Source organism: Mauremys reevesii, linkage group 23 (genome assembly GCF_016161935.1).
Source record: "Mauremys reevesii isolate NIE-2019 linkage group 23, ASM1616193v1, whole genome shotgun sequence".
NCBI lineage: Eukaryota > Metazoa > Chordata > Testudines > Geoemydidae > Mauremys > Mauremys reevesii.
The window spans coordinates 14,366,869-14,378,972 of record NC_052645.1 but is presented as its reverse complement, the minus strand read 5'-3'; the positions used below and the strand labels follow the sequence as shown (position 1 = coordinate 14,378,972).

Below are 12,104 nucleotides of genomic sequence, written 5' to 3'. Positions count from 1 at the left end.
CCCAGAGGCTTCTGAAGTGATGATTATTAAGCATCAAGAGTGGTGAGATTGAGTTTGCTTTAGAAAAAAGGTGACGACAGCATAATACTGTCGAGGATTAGTGTTTGTGAGCCTCACAGAAGAAGGGAGTTTCAAGAGGGATTTGGAAGAAGCAGTTTGCTCTGCGATAGAGAGGGTCTTCTGAGCATAGGTGACAGCATGGAAGAATGAGGGAACCAGCTTGATTTGGAACTGTTAAACTCTCTAAAATGATTTACATGTTCTAATGAATCCTGGGGATGGGAAAACTACTTCCTACTAATCTGATATCAGACGCTCATGTGGAAAGGAGAGAGAAACCAAGGACAAGAAAATGGCTAGCATGTAACACTTCAATGCAAAAACACATAAAGGGAAGAGAAAGGCCTTACTCACCATTGTAGGCACTCAGTTTAAATGGCACTGTCCTTTTCCTACACATAAGAATAGGGAATACAGAAAACAAACAGCAGACAGATTAATTATCTGCTGGCTGGCCTGGGTAATTTGTTTTAGGGATAAAAGACTTGTAAATTACAACAAAAATGTTCTTAAAATACAACTACCTCTACTTTCTGGCCAGTTCATCACACAGATACAAACCAAACAAGGTCCCTCTTGCTTTGTGTGGTGAGTGAGCTCACACATAAGCAACAAATTCAGAGCAGCCTAGCAGCGATTAAGATCACATGAAGCCACAACTAGTGTTAGCTGCTTCACACTAGGGGAAAGCACAAGAAAGACAAACAAACCTGGCCAACCCAGCTATGTGGAATTGTACAATATTCTGGCCCCAGCTGGGGATCAGCTTGCACGGCAAACCCATAGAACAGGGGTGGGCAAACTTTTTGGCTCGAGGGCCACATCTAGGTGGGGAAATTGCAAGCAGGGCCATGAATGTAGGGCTGGGGCAGGGGTTGGGGTGCAGAGGTGCAGGAGAGGGCTCAGGGCAGGGGGTTGGGGACGCAGGAGGGGTGTGGGGTACAGCAGGGGGCTCAGGGCTCAAGGCAGGGGGTTGGGGTGCAGGAGGGAGTGCAGAGTGTGGGAGGGGGTGCAGTGTGCAGGAGAGGGCTCAGGGCAAGGGGCTGGGGTGCAGGACGGGTGTAGGGTGCTAGAAGGGTCTCAGGGCAGAGGGTTGGGGTGCAGGAGGGGTTCTGAGTGCAGGCTCCAGCCCGGCACTGCTTACCTTGAGTGGCTCCAGGATGGCAGCAGCATGCAGCAGGACTAAGACAGGCTCCCTGCCTGCCCTGGCCCCACACCGCTCCCAGAAGCAGCCAGCACCACATCCCTGCAGGCCCTGGGGGTGGGGGGGCAGAGGGCTCTGCATGCTGACCTTGCCTGCGGGTACCTCCCTCGAAGCTCCCATTGGCTGTGGTTCTCTATTCCCGGCCAATGGAAACGTGGGGCGCCCTCTACCTCACCAGTTCTCCTAGGGGCTGCAGGGACATGGTGCTGGCCACTTTTGTGAGCGGCGCAGGGCCAGGGCAGGCAGGGAGCCTGCCTTAGTCCTGCTGGGCCACAGGCCTGGCAATCCCACAGGCCAGATCCAGCCTGCAGGCTGTAGTTTGCCCACCCCTGCCATAGAACCAAGAGCCCCAGCAAGGTTATTCTGCACAGACTATTCTGATACACATAGGGCCCCACCATGGAACAGTGGCTCACAGCTGGATTTGGGATGGCACAATACTGGATTTTAGGGCCCAGTTCTGCAAGGCGCTGAGTGACTCCAGGGTGTGGTTCTGACCACCCTTAAATCCTACTGACTTCAATGGGAGCTGAAGGGACCCAGCATCTTGAAAAATCAAGACCAAAGAAGGACCCTCCCAGTTTACACCAGGCAGCACGCACAGCTGGGAAGTATATAGTGTAGGGTGAGAGTTTGCTGGTTGTGAGCCATTTGTCATTTATGCCTTGAAATTATAATGTTAGGAGAAGCAGCTGGTATCAATAAGCAAGGATGGCAACAGGACAAAGCAAGGAAGAGCCCTCGTGTCTCATTTACCCTGGCCTCTGGAGCTGCAGTGGGAGTCTGCGGTGCTTTCCCAGGGAGGAAAGAGGAGAACTCATGGTTTATACCTTAAGACAGCTCTAGATCCTAGGGAACAAAGACAGCGTTACAATTCCAGGCTGCAGGATGAAACGGAGTGAAATGCCTTGGAACACAAGATGGAGGCGCACTGTGAAAAGCAGATGACCGACCCCAGGATGTATTTTATCATCACACATTGTAGAGGTTTCCCTCAGAGCAGGCTGGTCTTAGGGCAGACCACGGAGTTAAAAGCATGACCCTTTATCTTTCATACAGAGCAGGGAGCCTCGCAGAGAATTCAGGTCCAGCCATGCTGCTTGGAGCAAAGGTGCATTTCATGCTGGAGTCTCTTTTGCCTGTGGGGTCCCATAGGATATGTCTATACAGCATAGAAAAAACCACCGCTGGCCTGTACCAGTTGACTCGGGCTCATGAGGCTTGGGCTGCGGGGCTTCTTCATTGCTGTGTAGACTTCTGACCTCAGGCTGGAGGCCAAGCTCGGGGACCCTCCCACCCTGCAGGGTCCTACAGCCCAGGCTCCAGCCCAAGCCCAGGAATGAAGCAGCCCTGCAGCCCCAGCCCTGCAAGCCCAAGCTGGCTGGCACGGGCCAGCGGCAGGTTTGTCTTTGCTGCTTAGACAAACCCACAGAAATGACGTCAAGCACTTCATTGTGGGCCCTGTGGCCTCCAGGTGAAAAACCACAATCTGCTCCGTTTCATGCCACTTGGGTGCAGCCCTCAGGCAAAGGCTGCCGCTTTCCTTTGGTTGCTCTGCTGGGACAAATTCATGCATCGCGACCTTCTGTCACTGCACCAGCACAGCACAAAGGGACATACTGATTTTGCCTCAAAAAGTCGGTTCACCGTGTCAAGCCACCCTCATGTCATAACGGAAAGTGATGTCATGAGGCATCACTGTGCACCGCAATAACATCACCAGTCACCACAGTGCAATGCAATGATGCCAGGAGGCAGCCTCATGCAATGCTATGACATCACAACACATACTCGTGTAAGCACAATGACATCACAGACGGCCACAGTGCAATGCGATGACTTCAGGAGGCGTCGCCGTGCAACAGGGTGACCTCACAAGGCGTCGCCGTGCAACAGGGTGACCTCACAAGGTGCCGCCGAGTGACCCCCCAGTGACCTCATCAGGCGTCACCACGCAACCCAACGGCTGTGGGCCCCTCCCTGGGCAAGGCGACAGCCCCACAACCGGCCCGACGTCGCGCCCCCGCCACTGAGGGCCTCGCGGAGCCGCCGTGGTGGGCCCAGCCCGGCCTCAGGAGGGCCCCTCAGGCTCCCAGCCCCCACGGGCGAGAGGGGCCGAGGCCCGGCCCGGCCCGGCCTGGGGGAGAGGCCGCCTCGGGCTTGCAACGGACTCACCCTCCCCACGTCGGGCTCGGCCCACGCGACGCCATCTTGTTTGTGCCGGTTGCCCCGGTTACGGCCGGGCGAGATGATTGGCTCCGCGAAGGTCCCGTGGCTCGACCCCGTCTGAAAAGACTACTAGTCCCAGCATGCAACGCTCGGGGGTTCTGCACCCTCCCCCGCATCCTCGTGGGTCTGAGCAAGGGGTGGGGAGAGGGGCAGGGAATTGACCCCTCCCAACCTTAAAGGGACAAGGCAGGGACTGGGGTTGGCCCCCCCTTAAAGGGCAATAGCTGAGGGATCCCCCACCCCAGGAGAGAGGTGAGGCTGGGGGGGGGGTTACTCCCCTAAATGGGAATGGCCCCCCCTGGGGGGACAGAAGAGGAGTTAGGGGGCTTAACCCCCCCCTTAAAGGAGCAACCCCTGAGAGATCCCCTGATGGGATATAGGGGAATGGACGAGGCATTAACCCCCCATGTCAATGAGGCCAAGCCCAGGGATCCCCATCCCCAAGGACTGTGGCAGGGTCCCCACCTGGAAACCCTGAGAGGTCCCCTACTTGTGTGCCTGCTGTGACTCCCCACAACCGGCCCCGGGCTCCTGGCTATTCCCTCGTCACCCTATGGGCTGCGGCCTGCAGCATGTGCTAGCCCAGGACATGCACTGCTCCGCCAGGCGTTCCTTCCCACCCCCTACACTCACCCTGTGCCCACACGATGGCTCATGGGACAGCTGCATGCTGTTCTGTGGAGAGGCTTTCCCTCACCGTGTAGTATCTGAGCCTCATGTATGTCAGAGGGTTAATCTTCACAATCCACCCTGAGGCAGGGAAGCAATACTTTCTCCACTGTACAGATGATGAAACCGAGGCACTGAGAGGGAAAGCAACTTGCCCAAGGTCACGCCGCACGTCAGAACCCAGATCACCTCTGGTCTGGTCCTGTGCTTTAGCCACAAGATTCAGAATTGTCAACTCTTGCAGTGTTCTTGGAAGTCTATTTTTTTTAAAGCCTCAGCTCCTGGAGTAATGTTATTACATGAGAATCTCAACGTTCATTTAAACAAAATACAGAGATTCCAGACCTTGTGATTGTGGAGAAAAGGTGAACCCTAAAAAGCTACAAAACCAGAATGCAAATAAAAAGGATGCAAAATTTATTGTTCTAAAACTCCCATGATTTTTTAAGTCAGTCTCATGATTTTGGGTGGCCTGACTCATGATTTATGAATGTAGGGGTTGACAATGCTTTTTTGTTGCTATTTCATGGGTTGCTATTGTTCCATTTCCCCACATCTCCCAGCAGTAAGGGTCAGATTTTACTCATGAGCTTTAACTAAGAAATTATTCTTTTTTAGAATCTGTTAAAAAAAAAACACTGCTGACAGTTTTCAACTTTATGAACTGATCATTTAAGGTTTATGTCAATGGATTTGCACTCTCACCCTTATCCACGAACAGATCCATGAGGGTCATGAAGATATCTTTTTAGTTGTATTTTCATAATTTTTTCCCCTCTCACTTTTTTTTTTGACTGTTTCTTTCTTCCTGTATCCCTTCTCTGATTTCCGGTACCACCCAGCTTGTTTTGTCTGTGTAACTTTAGAAAAACTCTATAAACAAAATGTTTGAAATATCCAAGATGGCTGTTTGGTTGTCATCATGCCGTTTCTGGGGAACCCCGTACGTAGTTTTTAGAAAAAGATCTTCCATTGAAGCTACGCCAACAATTGACAACAGCTAAGGATCTGGCCTGCTGAATTTGAAATATATGCTGAAAATTACCACACGCTTCTTTCACAGTCTGGTAGCCTCCACCGACAAACTTTCATTTCTACTCTTCTGCTTACCGAAACCGGCAAGATCTAAAACAGCTAAGCAGAAGCTTCAGCATTTTCTGTTTCTTTCAAATATTGTATGTTAAATCTTTCCCTTTCCAGAATCTGATACATTTCATACGCACAAAGAAATCCAATGGGTCCATTTTATCAAAAATATTTTGGTCAATTACTTTTTTCAAACTGCCTTAAAAAGGCACAAAATAGGCTGGGCCTAATTCTTCTTTCACGGACACCAGTGTGAATGGGGAGTAAATCCACTTAAGGCAGTGGAGTTACCCCGGTGTGAAACTGGTGTAAACTCAGGATGAAGGTCATCGGCTTTGACTAGATGTTACTGAAGTTTAAAAGGAAATGTCACTATGCTCTGTCTAATCTGATCTATCACCATTCTAGATATGATGCCCCTTCCCGTGGTATCTGTGGCTCAGTACAACAGTCCAAATTCATGAGGTAGGAAATGCTTTTCATCGTGAGCAAGCTTCAAAATATATTTTTTAATGTTTTTAAGAGAGATGGGGTTGAACTGTCCTTTACCCCAGATCAAAGCGCCGCTGAACTTAGTGGGCTCACTATCTACATCTGAATTTTCCACTTTTCGGTTGAAAAATAAGAGGGCTATTTAACAAACCTGAAATTCAGGCCAGCTTAGCTGAAAGTTTGGCTGATGTTTGCAAACATCCCAGTGAGCCTGAGCTGATTTATGATTTTGTCACCCGAGGCCTAGGAGATATGTGGCAGTTTCGAGTGTTTTGAGGTTTCTAGAAAAACTTGAGCATGAGAGTGGGGGAACCAACACTTAAGTATAGATTCACCCCCGTCCTCTCCAAGCCATAATGGCTGAGTTGTCAGCCCCATGTGGCCCTGTGCTTTGGGGACCATGCACTTCTTGGAATGTAGGGAAAAGAGAAGACTGACAAACTGGCCTGAAGAGCCCTGTGATCTGGGATCCCTGCAGAACCCCCATCCCAGATGCCAAACTCCTCTGCTGCTCCTTCTTGCCGTATCAAGAGAGCACAGTTGCCAACTTTAACACGATAACTAAGCCCCCCGACTTTCACAATAAGACAAAGATCAAGCTAATCCCATTTCAAAACAAGGCCAAAACAATCCAGTCCCTAAGAACCCCAACACTCTATGTGTCTAGATCCCCCCAGTGTGAAGTCTGGGACTGTGATGAGCCCACTGTGCACCCCTAACGCTCTGCCCCACTTTCCCCTGTTCCCCCCCCCCCACTTGCCAGGAGCTGATAAAAAAAAAAGCTACAAGCTACAAGCCAAAAACTAGTCAACAAGCAATTCACAAGCCAGTTAAGCCAAGAACAAGCCCAATTTCTGTGTTTTTTTCAAGGGTTTGGCATGTCGGCAGGAGAGTCAACCCAAGCCCTCCAGATGCCAAAAGCCTCTTAACCACCCCCCTGATAAGCACCATCACCACGCTCCCCAGGAACAACCCCAATTAGCTGCCACTGGCCTCTCCAAATCCAGATGTGCAAGTTAGCAATGTCTGTTTGAGCCTCTGGTACATGAACCCCAAGGCTAGTTTTGATGGTGATTGATGAATTGCCCATGCTGAGCAGCTGTGATTTTATCAATGCTACTGTCCTGGGTTTCTTGGGAACGGGGGGGACCTTGGGGGTGTCATCATCAGAATGAATGTTGTACATTTTTAGGACCACTTCACTGTGACAGTAAATCCACTCTGACCAGCACCCCAAGGCGTGGCATGGAGGCTGCGAGGGATTTGATTGGTGAGAGCTCTCTGCTTTTCAACAGGCAAAATTAAAGCTTCTGTTTCTGTTCTGGTGGGGGCAGAAGAGGACGCTTCCTTGCACAAGTTGCATCTCACTCACAGAGGTTTAACATGAAGACTGTCCTGCTCGTCACTGCTCTTCTCCTGATGAATTTGATGACTGTAAGCTGTGAGACTGACACTAAAACGGTAAGACCAGCCCAAATGATCCAGGTGGAGACCAAATTCCACCAAAACCACATTTGGGTCAGCTGAACCCTAATCAGCGAAATGGGACTGGGTTCTGGGGCAACTGATCTGGATCTATTTGTCTGTGTCGTCCTATTTTATTGTATCTTTCTAATCTATAGTTTACCTTAATCTAATCCAATCTGGTTTTTATACCACGCTCACCCCCATAGTATATGAGCATCACATGAGTTTTAAAAAGACAATTTCTTTACCAATGTTGTTTATATCTTAATTTCTCTCCCTCCAGCCCCACCCACGGATGTTATTTATTATTTGCCTGACCATAGCACTTCATGCTATGCCCATTGTGCTAGGCGTGGTACAAACAATTGTCTGTCTTTGGTACGTCTCTGTCCATCATTACCGTAGCATCTGAGCGTCTCACCATCTTAACGTATTTATCCTCACAACACCCCTGTGAGGGAGGCAGGTGCTATTATCCCCATATTGATCCCCAATCTCTCCCTTTGCCAGTCCCCTGCATCTGTAAACTAAACAATCCCAGGCCTTTCAATCTCTCCTCACATGGAGGGAGGGCTCCAGACCCACTCTGTTCACGTATCTTTCTAGAGACAGGGTGATCCACCCTGCATGCCGGGAGTGCTCTCCAGCTGAGGCTGTTCCACTGAATATTTCAAGTCTGTTATCATTTTGAGGATTGCTGGCTATTTCATTCTTTAATCACCCTGGGCTTTGTTGGGATTTTTGTTGTTTAGCAGCTGTTTCAGTTGAGCTGTCCCCAGCAAGGCTCGGGTTTTTTTTCCAGTCTGGTTATGTGGAACCCAGTGTCTGAAGTTGTTCCTTTCAAAGTGCGCTACCTCGTAATCTGCCATCCTGCTGCCCATTCCCGTAACTTGGCTCGGTGCCCCTGGAGTCCCACACAGATTTTGCCAGTCTTGCCTAAATAATTTGGTGTCACCCACCAATTTTGCCACCTCCTTGCTCAATCCCTTCTCCAGATCACTAGTAACTATGTTAAACTGTGGCCTCCCAGAGCCTGGATCTATTAATTTTTCAGGCATGCTGCGAAGCCCATGTCTTCTTGTAGGCTGCTAAGGAGGTTGGGGGGTTATAGGCAGAGGGGCTGCAGAGCAGGGGCTCATGTTACGGCTGAATAAAAGAATTGGTGATTTTCTTTGGTGGGAGATTCTCTCAATGGTATTTGAGTTATTGGAAATTTCAAATGAAATACTGTAGGGCTCCATGTGAGATATTTAACAATGAGTTTAAAATGCCGAGAGGTGCCTATTGGGGTGACTAGGTGGTGGATAAACTGAATAAATCAATAGGCTGCAAGCGCAGATCCCTGTATTTGCAGGTGTAGACAGCGAGTAATCGAAGATAATAATAAGGACTCGGGCTCAGCTGCTCATTTCGTCTAAGACCCCGCCAATCCTGTAGTTTTTCGCACGTTGCAATTTTCCTGCAGCCGCCCAGAGCCCTGCTGACTTCACCGGTTCTCACTGTGGGTACAGGCTTTGAGCCCTAGTGTCTATGCGTGTAGGTTAGGGCCCACGGGCGGGATTCGGTCCACAAGCCATTTTAAGGCAGCCCACGAGCCGCGCCACGTGGCTCAGGCCCTGCTCCAGCACTCCAGCCGGGGCACAGGGTCGGGGGCTGCACCACGTGGCTCCCGGAAGCTGCGGCATGGCCCTGCTCCGGCTCCTATGCGCTCAAATGGGAGCCGGAGAAGGCACATGCCACTGCTTCCGGGACCCGCTTGAGGTAAGTGCTGCTCGGAGCCTGCACCCCCTGAGCCTCTCCCCATGCCCCAGCCGTGATCCCCCTCCCAATTTCCAAGCCCCTCGATCCCAGCCCAGAGCGCCCTCCTGCACCCCAAACCTCTCATCCCTAGCCCAATCCCAGAGCCTGCACCCCCAGCCGGAACCTGCACCCCTTCTCGCACCCCTGCCCCAGCCCTGATCTCCCTCCCATCCTCCGAACCCTTTGGTTCCAGCCCACAGCACCCTCCTACACCCCAAACTCCTCATCCCCAGCCCCACCCCAGAATCCACACCCCATCCTGCACCCAACTCCAAATCTGTGAGCATTCATGGCCCGCCATACAATTTCTATTCCCTGATGTGGCCCTCAGCCAAAAAATTTGCCCACCCCTGTGTTAAACACTCTGGTAATGGAACTAGATGAGAACCTGAGAACCTAAGCTAGACAGAATTCATTCTTCAGGCCATAAGTCAACCATTAACTAATGGGGGTTCAGAAGAAACTTTCTCTATGGCCAGGTCATTCTATAGCTGCCTACTGCAGGGTTCCTTGCACCTTCCTCTGAAGCAGCTGGGACTGGCCAGTGTTAGAGACAGGAGCCTTGGCTAAATTGCCCCTAGTCTGATAGAGTTTGATGTTCCTCTTTTGGAAAAGCAGGCCCTTCCTTTTCCATTGTTTTCCCAGTGCTCAGGTTCTGCTCGCTGTGATTTTTTTCCCAACCATTTTTCTCTGCCGCTGAGCTCAGTGTTCCCAGCCTGCCTGTCTCAGTGGGGTGGGACTAGGGGAGGCTGGACTAGATGGCCTCTTAAGGTTCTTCCAGCCCCGCTTTTCTATGATCACTGGGTCTCCACCTGTGTCACAGTCTAGTTCCACAGCCACTGCCGGAGTCCCCACTGACCTCTGAGTGGCAGATAAATGAGTTCCTCGTCCACCCCCCCCCCCCACACACACACTTTCCAAGAGTGTTTTGCTAGATGAGGTATGAGAACAAACAACACGTGACCGATGGTAATCATGTCATTTACTGCACTGCTGGGAGGCGCTCAGGCACACATGGAATAAGAACCTGTAGAAAATCATAAATAAAAATAATTGGACAAAATGAAGAAAGAACTAAATTCTTTTCCAGTTGCACTGGTGCAAATCTAGAGTGGCTCCAGAAAGGATGTCCACTGGCTTGCCCCAGGTTTGCACCAATGTAACCAAAAGGCAAAACTGGCTCAGAAAAGATAGGTGAGGCTCCCATAGAGTGGGCTGGTCTGACAGGGAAGTGGCAGAAGTTCCTACAATCGAGTCACCGCTGAGTAGATTGTGCAAAGCTCCTGAGTGACCCAGCAGGTCTCGTCTGTTTCTCCTTTCTATAGCTCGCTCTTCTCTGTCTCTCTGGATTTCCTCCTCAGTCAGTGCACTGGTCTGCAAAGGAGAGCTGCTACATAACAGGAAGCTGGTTTCAGGGCTGGAATTGTTTTGTTCACACAATGTCATGCATGCACTGGAAACCACAGCCTTGAGGTCTTGGCTGCACAGTGGGGGAGGCTTGCAGGTCCTCAGAAAGATATCTGCTCCGCTGGTTGGAACAGACGACCCTTCTCGAGCCAAATTGGCCCAACTAGAATTCTGCTGGGACATACTCTAGCCGCAAAGAGAGCAGGGTGGGTCTAGGCAGCACAGCTTAGTAGCCTGAGCACATGGTGGCTAGGATGGGGGGAGGGGGTGTCTGAGCCCCTCACAGCCACTTGGTAGCATTGAGATGTGCCTTAATTCCCTCCTCTGTGATACAGGGATAATGACACTTATGTACCTATGGTGAGGACTGATTGGTTACAGTTTGTAAAGCAGCAGAATGGGGCGAGGAAGATACTGAGGATTCTTGAACACTGTCCCTCAGGGCAGGGTGGGAGCTGAGAATGGTGGTACTCTGCCCACAGCCTCAGACTACATCCCCCACCAAGGGAACTGCATGTCTCTGCTACATTTAAAATTCCCGTCCCTCTTGGCTGGGCAGGGTCCCAGAGTCACAACCTGGGGCTGGATTTTAAAATGGGACAGATGCTGTTATGACCATTAACAACATGTGCCAGCTGAGATCGGGATAAACGACCCTCATGCTTCAAGACGTAAGCTGATTGCCTGGTGGGGTCAGGAAGGAGCTCCCACCACCGCCTACGCAGCACTGCACAATTGCTCACATTCATTAAGGTTCTTTGTCCCTTCCTCTGAAGTATCAGGCACTGCTCAGGGCCAGAGGCAGGATACTGGGTTATATGGACCAATTGGTTAGCGCCATTATGGCAAATCCCACATTTCTATCTTGATCTGAATGAGGAAGGTCCAAGTATCCTCACAGCTAGTCAGCATGGGGCTGCCTGGGAATGACACAGAGCCACTGCCTTACTCTAATAATCGTTCTGCTTGTTCTTCCAGACAACCTCGCCAGCTAAGGCCCACCCGAGCCTGGGCACACCCTGCTGCGTCCCAGCTTCTCTTTTGCTGGCATTTGCCTTGGCAGCAATTTACCTCCTCCGAGCAAAATGAGCCCCCGCAGTTCACTCCCCAGAGAGATGCCAACGCTGCCTTCTGCCTGCCACCATCTCAGCCTCTCCTGCTGGGCACCCCGCTGCAGCCTGCCAATCCGCGGAACCCAGCTGGCATAACCGCTCCAGTTGAAGTCTTCCCGCAACACACCCACTGCGCCCTTCTCTTCGCCACCATCGGCTTCTTTCCTCGTTTCCCATCAGAGCCATTCATTCCACCAACTGCGACGGAATCCCGGCAGCAGAGTCCAGCTTCGCACGGAGATTCCCATTAGGATCACATTGGAGAGGCAGATGCATGTCTCACCGCAACACCCGAGGAGCCTTGCCATTGATTGAGCAGCTCCTGTGCAGAATGGGCCTCCCCAAGGAAAAGAGACCGAGATTGCAGCAAAGGGTGTATTATGTTGCATGCTTGTGTATGTATTACACTAATCTGAAGTTCCCCAGGCCTAGCCATTGGAAGACAGATCCCCATTCCATGAAAACAAGTTCTGATGCTTTGAGAAATTAATGTGAATATAAATTCTTTGGGGTCTTTCTGATCCCTACAGAGTGGCAGCCAGCTCAACCTAATAAAATGAAAGACAAACTTCCTTACT

General features: G+C 50.9%; 1 protein-coding gene and 2 long non-coding RNA genes across 21 annotated transcripts in view; 2 read left to right on the top strand and 1 right to left on the bottom strand.

Annotated features, from left to right (window-relative positions):
* Nucleotides 1-3,555, bottom strand: part of UBXN11 (UBX domain protein 11) — a 19,673-nt gene extending 16,118 nt beyond the window's left edge. For 2 of the 10 annotated variants that reach the window (XM_039511533.1, XM_039511537.1), the window contains exons 1-2: nucleotides 1,205-1,265; nucleotides 415-452 (exon numbers count right to left, since the gene is read on the bottom strand). In XM_039511533.1, coding sequence (XP_039367467.1) covers nucleotides 415-452; nucleotides 1,205-1,233 — 67 coding nt within the window. In that variant the 5' untranslated portion in view covers nucleotides 1,234-1,265. Of the gene's footprint in view, nucleotides 1-414; nucleotides 453-584; nucleotides 653-1,204; nucleotides 1,266-1,662; nucleotides 1,816-2,020; nucleotides 2,114-3,055; nucleotides 3,094-3,439 lie in introns of those variants that run through there. The other 8 variants (XM_039511530.1, XM_039511531.1, XM_039511536.1 and 5 more) reach the window with 8 other exon arrangements.
* Nucleotides 3,224-12,104, top strand: LOC120389185. 10 transcript variants are annotated; one of them, XR_005590803.1, is made up of 5 exons: nucleotides 3,224-3,530; nucleotides 4,280-4,527; nucleotides 5,657-5,713; nucleotides 7,036-7,201; nucleotides 11,393-12,104. It is a non-coding gene; the product is annotated as an uncharacterized LOC120389185 (long non-coding RNA). The 10 variants fall into 10 exon arrangements; XR_005590797.1 differs by having other exon boundaries at nucleotides 3,224-3,613; XR_005590798.1 differs by having other exon boundaries at nucleotides 3,224-3,617.
* On the top strand, nucleotides 7,221-10,620 carry LOC120389186. Its single transcript, XR_005590806.1, has 2 exons — nucleotides 7,221-8,968; nucleotides 10,333-10,620. It is a non-coding gene; the product is annotated as an uncharacterized LOC120389186 (long non-coding RNA).